The following is a 19,612-nucleotide window of genomic DNA, read 5'->3' as shown; positions in this document are numbered from 1 at the left end:
CTCCTTCCTTCCCTTCCATACTCGAGTTTGAATTCAGAGGCATTCTACCCCCAAGCTTTACCTTCAGCCCTATATTATTTATTTGTTTTGCAGTAATGGGGCTTGAACCCAGGGGCACTCTACCTCTGAGCTACACTCCCAGACCTATTTTATAATTTATTTGGAAACAAGGTCTCACTAAGTTGCTGAGAGCCTCACTAAGTACTTGAGGCTGGCTTTGAACCTGCGCGATCCTCCTGTCTCAGCCTCCCAAGCGTGGGGATTACAAGCGTGCGCCACCACACCCGGCTTATATTTTATATTTAGAAACAGGGTCTCTAACTTGCTGAGGGACCTTGCTAAGTTGCTGAGGCTTGCCCTAACTTTGTGACCCTCCTTCTCAGCCTCCCAAATCCTGTGATTACAGTTGTGTGCCACCACGCCGGGCTCCACCTGATCTCTTACTGCTGAATTCTGGGCAAAGCCAAGACCACCAGACCTACGATGAGTTTTCCAACTCCCTGTCACTCTAATAGGACGGCCTTGAGAGTGAGCCCTCAATTGACTACATGAATGAACTGAAAGGAAAAAAAAAAAACTGAAAGGAAAAAAAAAAAAAGCGCCAGGTGTGGTTAATCCCAGCATTCCGGAGGCTGAGACAAGACGATCATGGTTCACGGACAGCCTCGGCTACTTAGTGAGGCCCTCTGCAATTCAGTGAGACCCTGTTTCAAAATAAAGAATAAAAATAGGGCAGGGGGCGTAGCTTGGAGGTTGAATGCCTCTGGGTTCCATCCCCAGACCTGCAAAAAAAAAAAAAAAAAAAAAAAAGAGAGAGAGAGAATTTGAAAATAAATTTCTTTGAACTTTAATGCCTTCAGGGCTGGGGATGGACTCAGTCCCTATGGAAACGGCAAGGTGTATGCCAGCAGAAAGCTTCGGGGACCTCGGCTGGGCTGGGCTGGGCTGGGCTGGGCTGGACGGACTACAAGTTCACCAGGAACTCTCCTCTCGTGGCTTCTGTGTCGGAAGGCTCTGGATCATGCTGCCTTATACCCGGATTTGTGGCTGATCCTTCTTCTTCACCTCTGCCCAGATGTCAGACTGGTCCTGGATAAACTGCTGGATCTGACAAGTCAAGGAGACCGGTGTTCACCCTTCCTAGCCAGAGACGTCCTCATCCCAGGACGGAGCAGCTCCTAGGGAGGAGCTTGTTGTTTTCCCGAGACACACTTCCGGAGGCAGCAATGTTGCTTCATTGGGCAATTTTTTCTAGGTGAAACTTAGCAGGTTAAAAGCCTGCTGTAGGCGCCGGGTGTGGTGGCGCATGCTTGTCATCCCCGCGCTTGGGAGGCGGAGACAGGAGGATTGCGCTGGTTTGGAGCCAGCCTCGCTGGCTTAAGAGACCCTGTTTCCAAATAAAAAAATATAAAATAGGTCTGGGAGTGTAGCCCAGAGGTCGAAGGGCTTCCAGGAACCCTAGTACCACACACACACAAAAAAGCCTGCTTTATGTAGGAGTAGGGTGTGGTGGTGTCTGCTTGTAATCCCAGCATGTGGGAGGCTGAGACAGGAGGATGGAGGTTCATGGACATCCTCAATGAGGGCTTTTGCAACTCAGTGAGACCTTGTTTCAAAATAAGGAATAAAAAAATAGGGCTGGGGTATATATAGCTCGGAAGTAGAATGTCCCTGGGTTCTATCCCCAGTACCAAAAAAAAAAAAAAAAAAAAAAAAAAAAAAGCTGTATGTACGAATGGAGCTGGGATCTATTAGAGGCAGGCAGCCATGTATAATCCTAGTACTTGGGAGGCTGAGACAGGAGGATCACAGGTTAGAGGCCAGGCTTGAACTTAGTGAGATCCTGTGAAAGAACTCTGCACAAATAACTAAAGACAAAATCGGCAAACAGAGAAACAACGGCCAGCCCACTGCCCGATCAAAACAAAAATGGGGACGCAAAAATAGGAAGCCGCAGGACGGCAGTAAAAATTTTTTTACTGAATGATCCAAACCGCAGATTATCACCTGATGGCCTGACGCGGTCATGAAGGACTGAAAACTGCACCAGTCTGACCCAAAGGCAACTGTCTATGCTCGTTCTCAGAGAGATCCTCTGTGGACCGGCCTCTCCTTGTCCCCACGCCATAAACGCACCTGCTCTAGACTGTGGGGTCTTTCTGCTCTGCTAGGGAGAGTCCTCGCAGGCTGTTATTAACAACTTTCTCTTTTGTTAGCGCACGCTTGTAATCTCAGCATTCGGGAGGCTGAGACAGGAGGATCGCGGTTCGAGGACAGCCTCGGCTATTTAGTGAGGCCCTCGGCAACTCGGTGAGACCCGGTTTCAAAATAAAGAATAAAAATCAGGGCTGGGGGTGCGGCTCGGAGGTAGAATGCCCCTGGGTTCCATCCCCAGTACCACAAAAACCAAAAAGCTTTCTCTGCGCTATTGAGCCGCGTGCCGTGTCCCACCATTTGGTGCCGAAACCCGGATCAGCAGCTGGACCAAGGACATCACCTTTCGACCCCAGAGGTTCCTGGACTCAATAGCAGTTCGTATCCCAAGTCCTGCGGAGTTGGGGCCACCTCGGCTGGAATTGCGAGGGGCCGCTCTCCTGTGAGTTTTCAAAGCCACCCAGTTCTTGGTCCCCACTCCCGACGGCCCAATTCGTGTGTCTCACCCCTTACCCCCACCTCCCATCCCTGCATGTGGCTCGACCTTTGGCTGTATCTCTCTGCATCCATCACCTGTCATGAATTTGTCACCTGAGACTCCCGCTGTGATAAGTCTCCCCCCACCCTCCGCGGCCTGATTCTTTCCCTCTGGCCAGGGAAGAGCGTCTTTCATTGCCAAAATCTTAGGGAAAGGTGGCCCTGACGGGGAAGATGTTGGAGGGATGCCTCTCTGTCATCGTCTCTTGTTCTGGTGGTCATTTTGACCTTGGCCATTTTGACCTGTCCCTTGTGGGGGATGCCCCGCTGGTGGGTCGGGCTGTCCCTTGACTTCGCGCTGTGAGCGCTCAGACCTCCAAATTGCCCTGATTCTCCGCGTGCATGTCTCTTCTCTAACCTCCAAGCTCTGGCCTTCGAGGAGATATTCATAAAGGATTTTCTTCTATAATACTGCCTGGACCCCATATAGCCTTGAAAACGGCAGCCATTGGCCTGAATATAGCACTTCCAATTCCCAAAATCTTTAGGACTTAAGACCACTTCCTCCAGAGAAGTGACAAATCGGGGGGGGGGGGGGAGCCCTTATGCCCAAGCCTTCTCCCTAAAAGGAAAGGCCTCCCTTTGTGGGTCCGTCACACCCCATCAAGCCCTTCTCCTTCAGGACCCCTGCCCCCAGCTTCCTCTATCAGAGGAACACCTCTCCTTCTGACCCTGCTGAGGAATCCCCCTTACCACCCTCCTCCCTGCCTAATCCTCTGCCTAATTCCCCTCCCCCTCCATCTCAGCCAGACTCCAGTCCCCCACCTTCTGCCTTTTCCTCTCCCCCACACACGATCCGACACTGCCCAACCCACTCTCCCTCTCTGCAAAGTGGCGGGGACCCAGGACATTGTCCAGGTCTAAGTTTCCAACCTTACCCAGACTGAGCAGCGGCTGGGATCCTTTCCTGAAATGCCTTAGACACTCCTAACGAGTTTCTCTGGGTCACCCGGTCCTTTAATCTCACCTGGGGAGGCCTCTGTATTGTCCTAACTTCTACGGCAACAGCTGATGAGAACGATTTAAGTTGGTGTGTAACAGAGACACACACTGATGAGCCGTGCAGACAAAATTCCGACCTCCACCCAGTTGCCCAGCACTGGGCCCAACTGGGACTGCCAAAGAAGCGGCAGAGCCAGCCAGACAAGATCATAGGAATAGCTGTCCTCTAGCTGGCACTGGGAAAAATGTCCATAAGTCTGTTGATTACCCAGTTACCAGAAGAAAGCCCGGCCCTTGTCCTCTCTCACTTAACTGAAGTTTTGGTCCAATATACCAGCTTTACTCCGAGCTGGAAGAGGGTCACCATTCCCTACATCATCATTCCATTGCCCAATCAGCTATAGATATATAAAAAAAAGGTTAAAAAAAAATCTGGGTGTGGTGGCGCATGCTTGTGATCCTGATACTTAGGAGGCCGAGACAGGAGGATTGCAAGTTTGCGGCCAGCCTCAGTTACTTACTGAGGCCCTCCGCAACTTAGTCCCTGTTTCAAAATAAAGAATAAAAAATAGGGCCGGGGGTGTAGCTCAGAGGTAGAATACCCTGAGTCCAACCCCAGTGTCATACACACACAAAAATAAAGGTTAAAAAAAAGATTTGAGAAGGGCCCTTAACTCCCCGAGAGTAACTTCTCAATGCCACCTTCAAGATCTTTCACGGTAGAGAGGATGAACGGCACCCCAAAAGGAGAAACATCTCTGTCTAAAATGTCAAATGCTGGCTTCGGCTTTGAGTGCCCCATCTCCCACCAGGGACAGGGATCCAGAGGCCAAGCCGCCTCCCAACGTCCTGGTGCCTGATTCCCATGTGGGAGCAAGGGCCACTGGGCCAGGGCTTGCCCCAGTCTGTGCCCATCCTCCCAGGCCCGTCCACTGTGTGGTCAATGGGGACATTGGAAATGAGATTGCCCCCAAGTGGGGCACCCCCATGCCCATGTTCAAGTCTTTCTTGTCCGCCCTAGAAGGCCCCAACAGTGGCTTTGCCTTGACTCATGGCCGTGTCCATAGATTGACTTCATCCTGATCCGGTGTCCCCGTGACCAGCGAGTCCAAAGAGCCCACGATGACTGGGAGGGTGTCTGGTAAGCAAATCTCTTTTCTTCTGGACAGTGGGGTACCTTCTCTAGATTGACTGTATTTCAGGGCTTCTACTCTTCCACAATCCCCCTTGCCACCAAACTTAAATGATACCTCTCAGCCTCCTTCCTCACTAAACCCAATTCATTGATCACCCCCTTCCCGGATCTGCCTACATTTATCCCAAATCTCTGACCTTGCTGTTCCCGCCTCATTGGTTCACTGAATAACTGGTATCCACTCTAAATAACATCTTCCGCCTGGTCTCACCCAGGCCCACCGATCTAACATCTCTGCCTCTGGCTTTGTGGGGGGGCTGCAGAGAGGCTTGCGGTCGGTCACACGCCCACAGATTCATCACTGGTCCCTTCCAAACTAACATCCACTTAGCCTACCAGGCCCTTCTTTGCATATTAGGACCCCCCCCCCACGTCTCCAAGTGGCCCACCGATTGGAAACATCCCCCTGAAAGCTGCGATTTTACTATAACCACGGAGCCCGCTAAAGACCATTTCAATATGAAACACGAAGGCACCACCCTTAGGCTGTCTGGTGCCCCCAGTTTGATCTCTCTGACACCGACAACATCAGCTCCTTAAATTGACGGGGCTAAGGCACTCTCCCTTTCTCCACCCTCACGTATTCCCAAATTCCCATCGATTCCTCTGAGGCTTGTTGCCTACTTAAACTGCCGCTACCTGTAAGCACTTTCTCAACACTAATAAGACCTGCCGAGCTCCTGAGATTCCTGAACTCCCCCACAACACCGCTCTTCCCCTGCTTACCAACACCGACCTAAGCCAGCCTCTCCCAGTCTGATATGATTTTAAGGATATTTCACAACATCGGGGCTTGTAGATCCTCGGTTATCTCTGTCTCCCCACCAACTGAACTGGAACCCGCGTCTTTCTCTCTCTTACGCCATCCTCTGTGGCACCAGGCAAAGCTGTGCCTATTTCTTTGACCACCGACATTCCTGCTAGGTTCGAGGTTCCCTCAATCTCCCCTTTAATGACCTTGGGGCAGCGGTAGGAACCCTTTCTGAGATTCCCTTTCTGAGGTAAGAAAGCTATCCCAAGAGTGGGGGGAAAGTCTAAAAGAGATATCAGACCAATTAATCAATCCCCAGGATCAGGTGAATTTCCTACGATCAGAAGTCCTCCAAAATTGCCAAGAACTTGGTTTACTAACGGCAGCTCATGGGGGCATCTGTGCCCACAGCCGGGAGCAGTGCTGTTTCTTTGCCATTAAATCATGTGTGGTTACAGATGGCACTTCCTGCCTCGAAATACAGGCTGATGAACTCCTCAGAAGGTCAGAAAAAGGGCTACTGTCCACTGTCCGACAATGGCTCCTTCGGGTCCTGGTTCCCCTTGGCATGTCTGTCTTAGGGTTTATGTTCTTACCATGTACTATAAGTCTTTTTCGGAGATTTCTCCTCGCAATCTCCCAGGAACAAATCTCCAGAAACAAATGGCCGCTGCTTTCCTTGTCCAGACTAAAGAGCCCCTCCCCTCCCCTCCCTTATAATAACACCCTGCCAGCAGGAAGTAGCCAAATGAGACTATCACCCCCTTTCCATCAGTAACAAAAGAATCTAAAAATAAGGAACTCTGCAGAAATAACCAAAGATAAAACAACTAATGGGAAAACAGCCACCTGACCACAGCTTGATAAAAGACAGAAAAACTGGAATGCAAAGACAAGAAGCCACACAATGGCAGTAAAACATTTTTTACCTGCACGCTTATAATCCTAGCGCTTGGGAGGCTGAGACAGGAGGAGGATCGCACAGGTTCGAAGCCAGCCTCAGCTACTTAGTGAGGCTCTCAGCAGCTTAGTGAGACCCTGTTTCCAAATAAAATATAAAATAGGTCTGGGAGTGTAGTATGGAGGTAGAAAGCCTCTAGGTTCCACCCCCAGTACTACCAAAAAAAGAAAAAAAAAATTGGGTTGGGCTGGAGATGTAGCTTGGAGGCAGACACAGACTGCCCATGGGTTCAATCCCTAGTTCTAAAAAAAAAAAAAAAAAAAAAAGGAATTTTGCAGAATACAGAATACCACCTGATAACCCAATATGCTAATGAAGGGCTGAAAACTGCACCAATATGACCCAGTCAGCATCTGTCTATGCTAGTCCTCAATTAGGTTTTTTTTTATTACGGTACTGGGGGTAGAACTCAGGGGCATTCTACCTCTGAGCTACATCTCCAGCCCTATTTTTTATTCTTTATTTTGAAACAGGATCTCACTGAGTTGCAAAGCGCCTCACTAAGTAGTAGCTGAGGCTGTCTGGGAACCGGGAGCCTCCCGTCTCAGTCTCCCAAATGCTGGGATTACAAGCGTGTGCCACCATGCTTGGAAAGAGTGCTTTTTTTTGTGTATGTGATACTACGGGTGGAACCCAGGAGCTTTTCTACCTCTGGGGTATATTCCCAGACCTATTTTATACTTTATTTGGAAACAGAGTCTCACTAAGTTGCTGAGAGCCTCACTAAGTAGCTGAGGCTGGCTTCAAACCTGTGCCATCCTCCTGTCTCAGCCTCCCAAGCGCGGGGATTACAAGCGTGCGCCACCATGGCCAGCTTCCTCAATTAGGTTCTTTATGGACTGAACCTTCCTGCCCTCACTCCATAAAAGCACCTACCCTAGTCTGTATGGGGGCTTTTTCTACTCTACCAGAAGCTTTCGTTGGCCAGGTGTAGTATAGCACATTGCCTGTAATCTCAGTACTTGGGCGGCTGAGACAGGAGGATCCCGGGTCAGAAGACAGCCTCAGCAAGTAGGGAGACTCAGCAACCTATGGAAAGCGTGTTTCAAAATAAAGAGAACTGGGGGTGTAGCTCACATGTAGAATGCCTCTAGGTTCAATCTCCAGTATCAAAAAAAAAAAAAAAAAGAGGAAGGAAGGAAACTCTTTAATATGCCTTAAGATGTTGAATATTTAGCTGTGTGTGGTGACACATGCTTGTAATCCCAGCATTTGGGAGGCTGAGACAGGAGGATCATGGTTCGACCTCAGCTACTTAGTAAGGTCCTTTGCAACTCAGTGAGACCCTGTTTCAAAAATTATAAAAAAAAAAAATAGGGCTGGAGGTAGAAGGCCCCTGGGTTCCATCCCCAGTACCACACACACACACACACACACACACACACACACACACACAAAAAAAAGATGTTGAGTATTTTTTTTTTCTTTTGGTGGTACTGGGGATGGAACCCAGGGGCCTTCTACCTCCGGGCTACACTCCCAGACCTATTTTATATTTTATTTGGAAACAGGGTCTCCTAAGCCAGCGCACATGCGCGGCTGGTTTCGAACCTGCGCGATCCTCCTGTCTCCGACTCCCAAGCGCGGGGATGACAAGCGTGCCCACCACGCCGGCTAGGATGTCGAGTATTTGGCTGACACAAAGCCTTCTTCCTCGTTGTCAATGGATGAAGTCCTTTGTATCTCCTAAGTGTCGTCCCCACCACCTTTAAAGTAGGGCAGTTCCTCCCAGTCACCTGCTTGTATTTCAAATCTATTCACCGAATACTTTTTGAGCATCTCCCCGTGCCAGACACGGCTGTGGACATGGGTTAGGGATGGGGTTTGGGGGATACGGCCCGGAACAAAATAAGCAAAATCTCAGGCTACAGGAGCTTTCTGGTATTTCACAGAAGAGCCAAGGCCTCTTGCCAAAGGAACAATTTAGAGACGGTTTTCTGCATGTCAGAAGAAGTGCCGCTTATGCACCTGCTGGTGCAGTTTCCCCCAGAGCAGCAGGATGTGGCTTGATTTTACGTGGCACAGGGACATGGACAGCATTAAATAACTTTTAAAAAAATTTTTATTACTATTCTTTTCTAGCTCTGGGTATTGAAATCAGGGGACTTCTACCTCTGAGTTACAACCCCAGCCCTTTTTAAATTTTTTGTTCTGAAACAGAGTCTTGCTAGGTTGCTGAGGGCCTCACTACGTTGCGGAGGCTGGACTTGAACCTGTGATCCTCCTGTGTCGGCCTCCCAAGTACTGGGATGACAGGTACGTACCAATGTGCCTGGTTAATAACTTTGAATTATGCAATAAAAAATCTATTTCCTTTCAATTTTCTTTCCATTGCTTCTAAGAACATCTCAGCTTGGTTCTAATGTCCTTAACAATTCTCTAAACTTAACAGTTACCCTTTTTTTTTTTTTTTTTTTTTTTTTGGTGGTACTGGGCATTCTACCTTCTAGCTACACCTGCAGTCCGATTTTATTTCTTATTTGTAAACTACTTGCTGAGGCTGTCCTTGAACCTGTAATCCTCTAGCCTCAGCCTCTCAAGCATCAGAATTACAAGTACATGCCACCACATCTGACTCAGTGTTTTGTTTTGTTTTTTAATAAGGAGTGGGGCTTGAAGGAGAAATGCAAGCCAAAGTATATCACTAGATTTTATTATTATTATTATTATTATTATTATTATTATTATTTGTACTGGGGATTGAACCAGGGGCATCCAATCTCTGCGCCACCACACCCGGCTTCCTTTTTTAAATTTTGAAATAGATTCTCAATTAGTTGTTGAGAGTCTCACGAAGTTGCTGAGACTGGCCTCGAGCCTTCCATCCTCCTGTCTCAGCCTCCCAAGTACTGGGATTACAGGTGTGCACCACTGTACCCAGCTCTCACTAGAATTTCAAAGGACTGTTGTGTGCAACTAATTAATTCAGCTGCGGGTCCCTGCTCTTGCCATGTGCTCTGGGGTCAAACAGGATCTCACTGGGCTGGGGATGTAGCCCGGTGGTAGAGTGCAGGCCCTGAGTTCAATCCTCAGCAGAAAGAAAGAAAGAAAGAAAGAAAGAAAGAAAGAAAGAAAGAAAGAAAGAAAGAAAGAAAGAAAGGAAGAAAGAAAAGCCCGCTCTGATGGCACACGTTTCTAATCCCAATATTTGGGAGGCAGAGACAGGAGGACCACAGTTCGCATGCAGCCTCAGCTACTTAGTGAGGCCCTTTGCAACTCAGTGAGACTCTGTTTCAAAATAAAAACTAGGGCTAGGGGTGTAGCTTGGAGGTAGAATGCCCTGGGTTCCATCCCCAGTACTGGGAAAAAAAAAAAAAAAAAAAAAAAAAAAAAAAAAAAAGAAAGAAAGAAAAGAAAAAGAAAAAGAAAAAGAAAAAGAAAAAGAAAAAAAAAGGTGGGCCTTATTACTAACGCAGTGGTTCTCAAAAACGTGGCACCCGGTACAGCCTCCACACCTGCTGAATTTGCAACCCCTGGGTTTTCATCTCAGACCTACTGAGTCCGAGGCTGTGGGTGGGGGCCCGAGCCCCCCACCCCCATGGCTCCATCGCTGTTAATGAATGGTTAGGAGCCGCGGCTCCTCTGCTTCATTGGTCCTCCTAGCCTCTCTCTTGGACACCCCCCTCCCCGTAGCCCCCTCCCTACCATGTCCAGCTGCTTGTGAGTGTCCTCCAGGGACACGTAGGTGGCCTCCTTCAGCTGCCTGCTCACGATCTGGAAGAGGTTCAGCGTGGCCATCTTGATGGTGCCCAGCAAGAGGGTCTTCTTGGCCGCCGTGTTCTGGATGTGCGCCCAGCGGGACTCCTGGGGAGGGGCGCGGGCGATGGGGGGCTGAGCGCCCCGCGCGCCCCTGGAGCCCCCCACCCCGGGCCTGGAGCCCCGCCCCCGCCCTCACCCAGATGATGACGTCGCTGCGGGCCCGGTCGAAGCGCATCTGCAGGCGGGCCAGCTCGTTGTTGTGCTGCAGGATCTCGTCGTCCTTCTCCTCCATGTAGCGCGCCAGCCGCGCCTTGGCGCGCTCGATCTTCTCCTGGCCCTCCTGCGCCGACTGCATGAGGTCGCGGTGCATGCTCACCAGCGTCTTGTAGCGAGCGATCACCTCGTGGATCTCCTCGAACTGAGGCCGGGCTTCCAGTCACCGCACTGCGGGCCCCAGGGCAGGTGCAGCCCTCCCCACCTGCCAACCCCCCGCCGGACGCCTGGACGCCCCCGGGCACACGAGCTGTGGGGATGCTGGGGTCCCGCCCCCTTTGGCTTCTGGGTCAGAAAGGGCCATGACCTATGTGCTGGGGAGAAGCATAAGGGGTGCGGGTATCTCAATCTTAAGGGCCTGTTAGGATCACCTGGGAGCTTTGTCCCCCTCAATCCACATTTGGATCCCCCCCCCCCATAGACGGATTCTATCTCCAAACTACACCTCCAGACGGATTTTATTTCTTATCTGGAAACAGGGTCTCACTAGGTTGGTGAGAGCCTAAGTTGCTGAGCCTGGCTTTGAACCTGTGACCCTCCTGTCTCAGCCTCCCAAATACTGTGATTACAAGCTTGCACCACCACGCCCGGCTTAGCTTTGCTTTCTTAATAGGTCTGAATTGGTCCCCCCCCCCCACACACACCCTGCATCTGAATTGTGCAAAAGGTCCCCCAGTGATTCTAGGCACAACCATGGTTGAGAAACGCTGGTGGGGAGGCACTTTGAGAAGTCTCTGAGGACAATGATTATCCCCTTCAACAACCACTTACAAGCCAGGAGCTGCACCAAGTGCCAGGGACTTACCAAGAGATAAGAGAGCCGGCCCCTGAGCTTCTGGGGCACAGTCCGTTACCACCCAGTCACCCAGCGGTGGCTGCATAGGGTGATAAACCCTCCCTGGCCTGGGCTGGAGCTAGCTTCACAGAGCCAGGGGCAGTAACACCGGCATGGTGCTGCCTGGTATGGGCTCAAGGTTTGCTGCTGGACGAGCAAGCCAAGTAGGAGAGCGGCCTGCCCGGCTCCGCTTGCCTCCGGCAGGGTGGTCCAGAACCATGCCACCTTGGCTCTGACCTGCTGACCTCACCCCGCTGAACAACAACAAAACACACAAAACCCGTGACCTCCAGTTCTGCGATGCCGATGCCCCTGTGCCTCCCCAGGCACTGATCAAAGTGTGCCTTCCCAGCCCCCCAGGGGGCACTCCCTGAGCCCTTCCTCCATGTCATGACGTCTCCAGCGGCAGATTGGTGTCCTGGGATCTGCCCTGCTGGCCTTTCCTCAAATATGCCCTCTCTATGTGTCCGGCATTGGAGGAGATGGGAAAAGCCTGTAAAGATTTAATGGAAGAGAAGACAGCCAGGTGAAAGCAGGTTGGGAGTGGGGGTCAGAGGGAGCTAAGATGAGTGGGGAGGGGTGTGTAGCCGGTTCTGGATGCTCCAGAGAGTTTCATGGGAATGCCCTGGGTTACAGATGGAGAGAGAGAGGTGGGTCTAGAGAAGTTAAAAGCAAAGCTGGGCATGGTGGTGCATGTCTGTTAATTCCAGTTGCTTGGAAGGCTGAGGGAGGAGGATTGCCAGTTCAAGCCTAGCTCAGGCAACTTAGTGGGACCCTTTCTGAAAATTAGAAATTAAAGCCGGGCATGATGGCGCACGTTTGTAATCCCTGTGCTTGGGAGGTGGAGACAGGAGGATCACGCAGGTTCGAAGCCAGCCACGCTTGCATAAGAGACCCTGTTTCCGAATTTTAAAAAAGTATAAAAATAGGTCTGGGAGTGTAGCCCGGAGGTAGAAGGGTTTCCAGGAACCCCAGTACCACCAAAAAATAAAATAAAATAAAATAAAAATAAAAAGGTGGAAGGTGTAGCCCAGGGATAGAGTGTCCCTAGAGTTGGTCCTCAGTACAAAAAAACAGTAACAATGACCAAAGTGCCCGGTCAATTGTGGGGAGGAGTGTAAACTTTATCTATAGAAAAAAATTTTTTTTTTCTTCTGGATTGTACTGGGAACTGAATCCAGGGGTATTCTATCTCTGAACTATACCCCTAGCCCTTCTTATTTTTATTTTGAAACAGGACCTTGCTGGGTTGTTAAGGGTCTTGCTACATCGCTGAAGCAGTCCTTCTGTCTCAGCTTCTCAAGTACTGAGATTACAGGTGTGGGCCACCACATCCTCTTCACAGAAAGGGTTTTAAGAAGCAAAAAGTAACTTCATGTCTGCATTTTCTAAAGTTAGCTCCACACAGAGTGCAGAGCGTGCAGCAGTTAAAATCAACAGAATAAGCTGGGTTTAGTGGTGCGCGCCTGCAATCTCAGTCCTTGGGAGGCTGAGACAGGAGGATGGCAGGTTCAGGAACAGTGTCAGAAATTTAGCAAGGCCCTCTGCAACTCAGTGAGACCTTGCTTCAAAAATTAAAAAAAAAACCATATTCCATATAAGGATATATTTTTTCTGAAAAATAAATAAATAAATGTATGATAGTTTCACCTAAAAAAAAATATTCTCTGGTAAGAAAGAAAGCAAAAAGAAATATTGAAATATTATCTTTAAGTCATCAAAAGCTTGGTATCAGACAAATGAAACTGTTATGTGAGATTATCATTGTTAATTTTGGATAAATTGCTATAATACTAGATGTCAACCACTAAGCCAAGCATGGGAAAGAGGGATGGGGAGGGAACGGGGTGGGGATCGGGTAGGGGCTAACTGGGCAATGTGTGCATGTATGTCTACAAAAGTTTTTTTTTTATCCCATTATGATGTATGAATGCACCAATAAAAAAATTTTAATCATTAAAAAAAATCAAAAAATAATAAAAAGAGAACTGGAGGTGTAGCTCGGGGGTAGAATGCTCCTGGGTACAATCCTCAGTGAACACACACACACACACACACACACACACACACACACACACAGAGTAAAATGCAAGAAAACAAACAGAATATAATCAGAGTTATAGAGCTACTAGGAAAGAATCTAGAAACCTTATTCTGTTGTCAAAAGGACTCAGATGTCAACCAAAGAGGTTTTTGCTGCTGTCCAAAGCGGGAACAATGTAAGCATCAGTAAGAACAAATATAAAGACATTGCTGGGTCGGGTTCCTCCCTTCCCCCATGGGACCCCGCAGTGGGGGACAGGAGGCAGAACCCCAGAAGCCAGAAGCAGAGATATCACACGAATCCAGGTGCCTCGAGACTCCAGAGGTCACGAGACTTCAGATGTAGTGAGAGAATCGGCATTCACATAAAATATCCTGACTCCCTCTCTACCGCGTGACTCTGCCGACCGACCGGGACTACTGGCCAACTCTGTTGACCGCGTGGCTCGTCGGTTCCTTCCCCCATGGCCGGCAGACCCACCCGAAGGCACGGGTTTATTAGGCTGATTAAAGCCGCTTTTAATAACCTGGTGGTGTTTGCCTCCTTTGCCACTCCCCACTCAATTTCATCGTTACAGACATCAGTAACAACAAGTGTAAAGGACTGAAACAGGCTAACTATATTAAAGACCCATGAAATTCATGACGATACTAAAAACACTACAGGTAAGCCAGGCGTGGTGGCGCACGCTTGTAATCCCAGCATTCCCAGCATTCGGGAGGCTGAGATGGGAGGATCACAGTTCGCGGACAGCCTCAGCTACTTAGTAAGGCCCTCTGCAACTCAGTGAGACCTGGTTTCAAAATAAAGAATAAAAAATAGGGTAGAGGGTGTAGCTCAGAGGTAGAGTGCCCCTGGGTTCCATCTCCAGACCCGGAAAAAAAAAACCAAAAAACGCTACAGGTAATTTTTGGAGGATTTTTGGAAAATCTCTTCATTACTCTGAACATGGTAAAGAATCAAGCATTTAACAAGCTTTTTCTTTATGATCCAAGTAGTTAAGAAGTTGACTAAGGGAAGATTGTCTTTATGAAGCCCTTCTCCTTATTCTAGCTAAGAAATAAAGAAGAGATGCTAAAATATGCCTATATCTCTCAGTCGGAATCTGTCTGCTACCATGAAGAAAACTAGTACCCTGACCTTTATCAACAAAGAGTAATTTCACCTGTTTTTAAGCATATCAGTGAAAACATACATATCCTCGTGTGTGTGTGTGTGTGTGTGTGTGTGTGTGTGTGTGTGTGTTGCTGGGGATCGAACTCAGGGGCATTCTACCTCTGAGCTACACCCCAGCCCCATTTTTTGTTTTGAAACAGGCTGTCGCTAAGCTGTGGACGGCCTCACTAAGTAGCAGAGACTGTCCACAAACTTGCAATCCTCCTGTCTCAGCCTCCCAAGTACTGGGATTACAGGTGTGCACTGCCATGCCCAGCTATGTCTTGCTTTTTTTTTACTCAATCTATGACATTTAAGAAACATATGGCCGGGCGTGGTGGCGCACGCTTGTAATCCCCGCACTTGGGAGGCTGAGACAGGAGGATCGCGTAGGTTAGAAGCCAGCCATAGCTAGAGGCTCTCAGCAACTTAGTGAGACACTGTTTCCAAATATAAAATGGGTAAAGCCAGGCATGGTGGCGCACCCTTGTTAATTCCAGCATTTGGGAGGCTGAGACAGGAGGATCCGGATTTGCGGACAGCCTCAGCTACTTAGTGAGGCCCTTTGCAGCTCACTGAGACCCTGTTTCAAAATAAAGAATAAAAAAAATAGGGCTGGGATGTAGCTCAGAGGTAGAATGCCCCTGGGTTTCATTTCCAGTACTGCAAAACAAGAACAAGAACAACAACAACAACAACAACAACAACAACAGCAACAGCAACAGCAAAACAAATAAAATAGGTCTTGGCGTGTAGCCTGGAAGTAGAAAGCCCCCGGGTTCCATCCCCAGTACTGCAAAAAAAAAAAAAAAAGAGAAACATATACGTTTGTTGGACCATGGAAGAAACATACCAACCTTACGAAAGCATCATTGCAATAATTTTAACATTGATTAGATGGGTTTTTTATTTTAAAGAGCAACTATCATGTTTTTCCTGGGTAGGTGTGCCGATGGTATTGTGGTTATGTTAAAAGGAACTTTCAGAGACACATATAGAAATACTTATGGGCAAAACCATGACATTTGCTTCGAGTGGTGGAGGTGGGAAGGCGTGGGGGACATAACTATTATAATTGCTGGAGCCAGGGGATGAATAATGGGTGTTCAAGAGACTATTCTACTTTTGTATGTATTTGAAATTTTCTATGATAAAAAGATTCTTTAAAATACCATTGATCGGTACAGGGCGGTTGGAAGAAAGCATAATTTATTTTCTCTTTTTTCTTCCCAGTACAGGAGACTAAGCCCAGAGCCCTGAGCATGGCAGGCAAGTGCTCTACCACCAAGCTATACTCTCAGCCCTTTTTATTGTTTTTTTTCTTTCTCTGTCTGTCTGCTGTCTGTCTGTCTGTCTGTCTTTGTGTGTGTGGTACTGGGGATGAAAACCAGGGGCCAGGAGTCTTCTGCCTCCAGGCTGCACTCCCAGACCTATTTTTTATATATTTTTTGGAAACAGGATCTCACTAAGTTGCTGAGAGCCTCCATTAAGCTGCTAAGGCTTGTTTTGAACCTGCAAGATCCTCCTGTCTCAGCCTCCCAAGTACTGGGATTATAAGGGTGCGCCACCACGCCCAGCTTTATTATTGTTTTTGAGAAAGGATATCACTAAATTGCCAAGCCTGGCCTCTATCTTTGAGTTAAAACTTCAGCCCTGTTTTATTTTTTATTTTGAAACAGAGCCTCACTCATTTGCTGAGGCTGACTTTGAACCTGCAATCCTCTTGTCTCAGCCTCCCAAGTACTGGGATTACAAATTTGTTCCACCACGCCCGGCTTCTGACCTTATAATTTCTTTATGTGGTGAAGATCCTTTCTTATGGGGCTGAGGCTGAGGCTGGGTGTGGTAGCTCCGACTGTAATCCCAATACTTGGCAGGCTAAGACAGGAGGATCACAGATTCAAAGCCAGCCTTAGCAACTTAGTGAGACCCTGTTTCCAAATAAAAAATAAAATAGGAATGAGGGTGTAGCTCAGAGGTAGAAGGCCCCTGGGTTCAATCCCTAGTACCACACCGACACACACAGCAAAGAAAAGATAAATGTTTGAACTGATGGATATGTCAACTATCTTGACAGGAGCATTACAAATTATACACACACATACACGCATATTGAAATGTCAGGCTGTTTCCCATAAATATGTATAACTATTATGTGTCAACTAAAAATAGAAAATGTATATTAAAACGATTGGGGAAAAAAAAGCATGTAACAGAAGGATACGCATAATACTACTCATAGTTTATGGAAAGGTGATCTGTTACAAAAAAAAAAAAACAGGCAGGAAAATGAGAAATTAAAAAATCAGGATACCGGTTATGCCTGAGGAGAGGGGAGGAGGAGTGAGATTTGCGGGGGACAGATAAGGAGCTTCGGTTACCAGTAGTGTTTTCTTTAAGAGAAAAGAATCAGGGGCAAACAGGGGGGAAAGAATTAGATTTCACAGGCTGGGGGCTGAGGGCGTGGGTACCGTTATGTTTTCTCTATATGTTCTAGTATGCCGGTATGCTTCAGGTATTTCAAGTATCTTGCATTTTGAACAGGAGAGAGAGAGAGAGAGAGAGAGAGAGAGAGAGAGAGAGAGAGAGAGAGAGAGAGAGAGAGAGTTATCAAGCTGGCCTAAGAATGCTGAACCCGCTGGCCGGGAACTCTCAGGGTTGAACTGCAGGTGAGGAATAGGAGGAGGGGCAGGGACTGGATTCCAGAAATTCTTAGGAGGCTGGGCCTGCTGATGGCTGGCTGGCTGGGGACTGAGCTAAGGAGGAGACAATACCCAGCCCCAGCTCTGGCAGGGTGGGCGTCCCTGTCACTCACAGGCATGGGACACACCGGAGCAGGGCAACCGAGAAGGAGATGTATGAACTGTGGTCAGGGTGAGTTGGGTACAGGAGGCTAGGGCTTAGGAGAACGTGCTGACCCAGTTCTAAGCCACTTCCCAGCTCTGAACTGGAGATGTAATATAGAGAGTTTACCGGCTGCTTTAATGTGGTCTCTCCTTACTCCCCAAATCCCCTCCTCACAACCACAATCAGCCAGGGGGGCGGGGGTGGCATATCCCTGTGATCCCAGTATTTAGGAGGCTGAGACAGGAGGATCGCAGTTTGAGGCCAGTGTCTACAACTCACCAAGACCTTGTTTCAAAGATAAAATAGGGTTGAGGGTATAGCTGAGAGGTAGAACTCCCCTGGTTTCAATCCAGAGTACCACAAACAAACAAGAAATACATTAAAATAAAAAATTAAAAGGGCTGGGGGTGTAGCTCGGAAGTATAATGAACGTCCTTGGGTTCGATCCCCAATACAAAGAAAGAAAGAAACCCCAATCATTAAGCAAACAATTTATCTTCTTTGTGTGTGGGGGGGGTCTAAGGATGGAACCCAGGGGTATTCGACTTCCGAGCTACACCCCCTGCCCTATTTTTGTATTCTTTATTTCGAAACAGGGTCTCACTAAGTTGCAGAGGGCCTAAGTGGCTGAATCTGTCCGCGAACCGCGATCCTCCAGTCTCAGCCTCCCAAATGCTGGGATTAGAAGCGTGCGCCACCACGCCTGGCTGCAGACAATTTATCTTATAGTAGGTAACACCTTAGAATGGGAGGAAGAACACAGATTTGGGACTCGTGCATAAATAAATTAGGTTAGTGTTTTTATACAAAATATGCAGGCTTTTTTACTTTTTGTGACAGTGGGAATGGAACACAGGGGCCTCCTATCTCTGGGCTATACCCCCAGGCCTATTTTTATTTTTCATACTTTTTGTTTTGCACTATTGGGGATGGAACCCAGAGGCATTCTACCTCTGAGCTACACCCCACCCCAGCCCTATTTTTTTTTTTTTTATTATTCTTTCTTTAGAAACAGAGTCTCACTGAGTTGCAAAGGGCCTCACTAAGTAGCTGAGGCTGGCCACGAACCGTGATCCTCCTGTCTCAGCCTCCTAAATGCTGGGATTACAAGCGTGCGCCACCACATCCAGCTCTATTTTTATTTTTTTTATATGGAAACAGAGTCTCGCTAAGTTGTTGAGAGCCTCACTAAGTTGCTGAGGCTGGCTTCGAACCTGCGACCCTCCCTGCCCCAGCCTCCCAAGTACTGGGATTATAGTAGTGCACCACTACACCTGGCTTTGCAGGGTCTTTTAAAAGCTGTGCGCTCTGTCTCCCCAATCCCCTCGCAGGACATTGATCCACACTCCTCTCCGTACAGTTACTGGTTCCGGGAGGGAGGGAGGAAGGGGAGGGGACAGTCGCTGACTTGGTGGCATCCATGAGAAGCCCCAGGGATTGCTCAGGAGAATTTGAGACCAAGACTGTGTAAGGTCCGGGCGTGGTGGTGCACGCTTGTAATCCCCGCACTTGGGAGGCTGAGACAGGAGGATCGCGCAGGTTTGAAGCCAGCCTCAGCTACTTAGTGAGGCTCTCAGCAACTCAGTGAGATCCTGTTTCAAAATAAAGAATAAAAAATAGGGCTGGGGGTGCCACTTGGAGGTAGAATGCCCCTGGGTTCCATCCTCAGAAACACGCGAAATTAATAATAATAATAATAATAATAATAATAATAATAATAAAGAGGCACAGAGGGAAGAGGGCTGAGAAGTTCCCTGAACTCTGACCACAGGAACTGTAGGATAGCGGCTACCCAGAGCATTGCAGGGGACCCGCAGAGGCAGGTGTGAGTCCCTGAGGGAAGGGGGGTCCCTCGACCTCTCTGAGCCTCCATCTCTTCCTCTGCAAAAGGTGATGGGGCTGCCTCCCCTGGGGGCGGACTGAAGGAAGGGCACCTGAGGGGCATCAGGCCTGGAGCTCGGAGGTAGGTTGGAGGCTTTTCTACTTTTTGTCCCGTTCCTCACCAACTCAGATAAACAAAAGACACCTGGGAGGAGGGGGAGACAGAAATAGATGTTGCCGTGTGCCATGGGACAAGTTTAGCATTGGGGCTCTAAAACCGCATTCCCCAAACGCACGCGTGTGCGCGCGCACACACACACCCTTCAGACAAAGGAGCAGACACATGTGTAGACATAAACATGCAGCCCATGCAGAGATATCTGTAAGCCTATCATGCC

General features: G+C 48.5%; 1 protein-coding gene across 1 annotated transcript in view; it reads right to left on the bottom strand.

Annotated features, from left to right (window-relative positions):
* Positions 1-922: 922 nt before the first annotated feature.
* CCDC42 (coiled-coil domain containing 42) overlaps positions 923-19,612 on the bottom strand; it is a gene marked incomplete at its 5' end in the record, with an annotated part of 24,023 nt that continues 5,333 nt past the window's right edge. The window contains 3 exons of the mRNA XM_080713586.1: positions 923-1,107; positions 10,186-10,344; positions 10,436-10,657. Of these exons, the coding sequence (XP_080569712.1) occupies positions 1,030-1,107; positions 10,186-10,344; positions 10,436-10,657 (459 nt within the window). The 3' untranslated portion in view covers positions 923-1,029. The remainder of the gene's footprint in view (positions 1,108-10,185; positions 10,345-10,435; positions 10,658-19,612) is intronic.

Source organism: Muscardinus avellanarius (assembly GCF_963383645.1).
Source record: "Muscardinus avellanarius genome assembly, chromosome: 16".
NCBI lineage: Eukaryota > Metazoa > Chordata > Mammalia > Rodentia > Gliridae > Muscardinus > Muscardinus avellanarius.
Note: the sequence above shows the minus strand (reverse complement) of the source record. Positions and strands in the feature narration are given on the sequence as shown.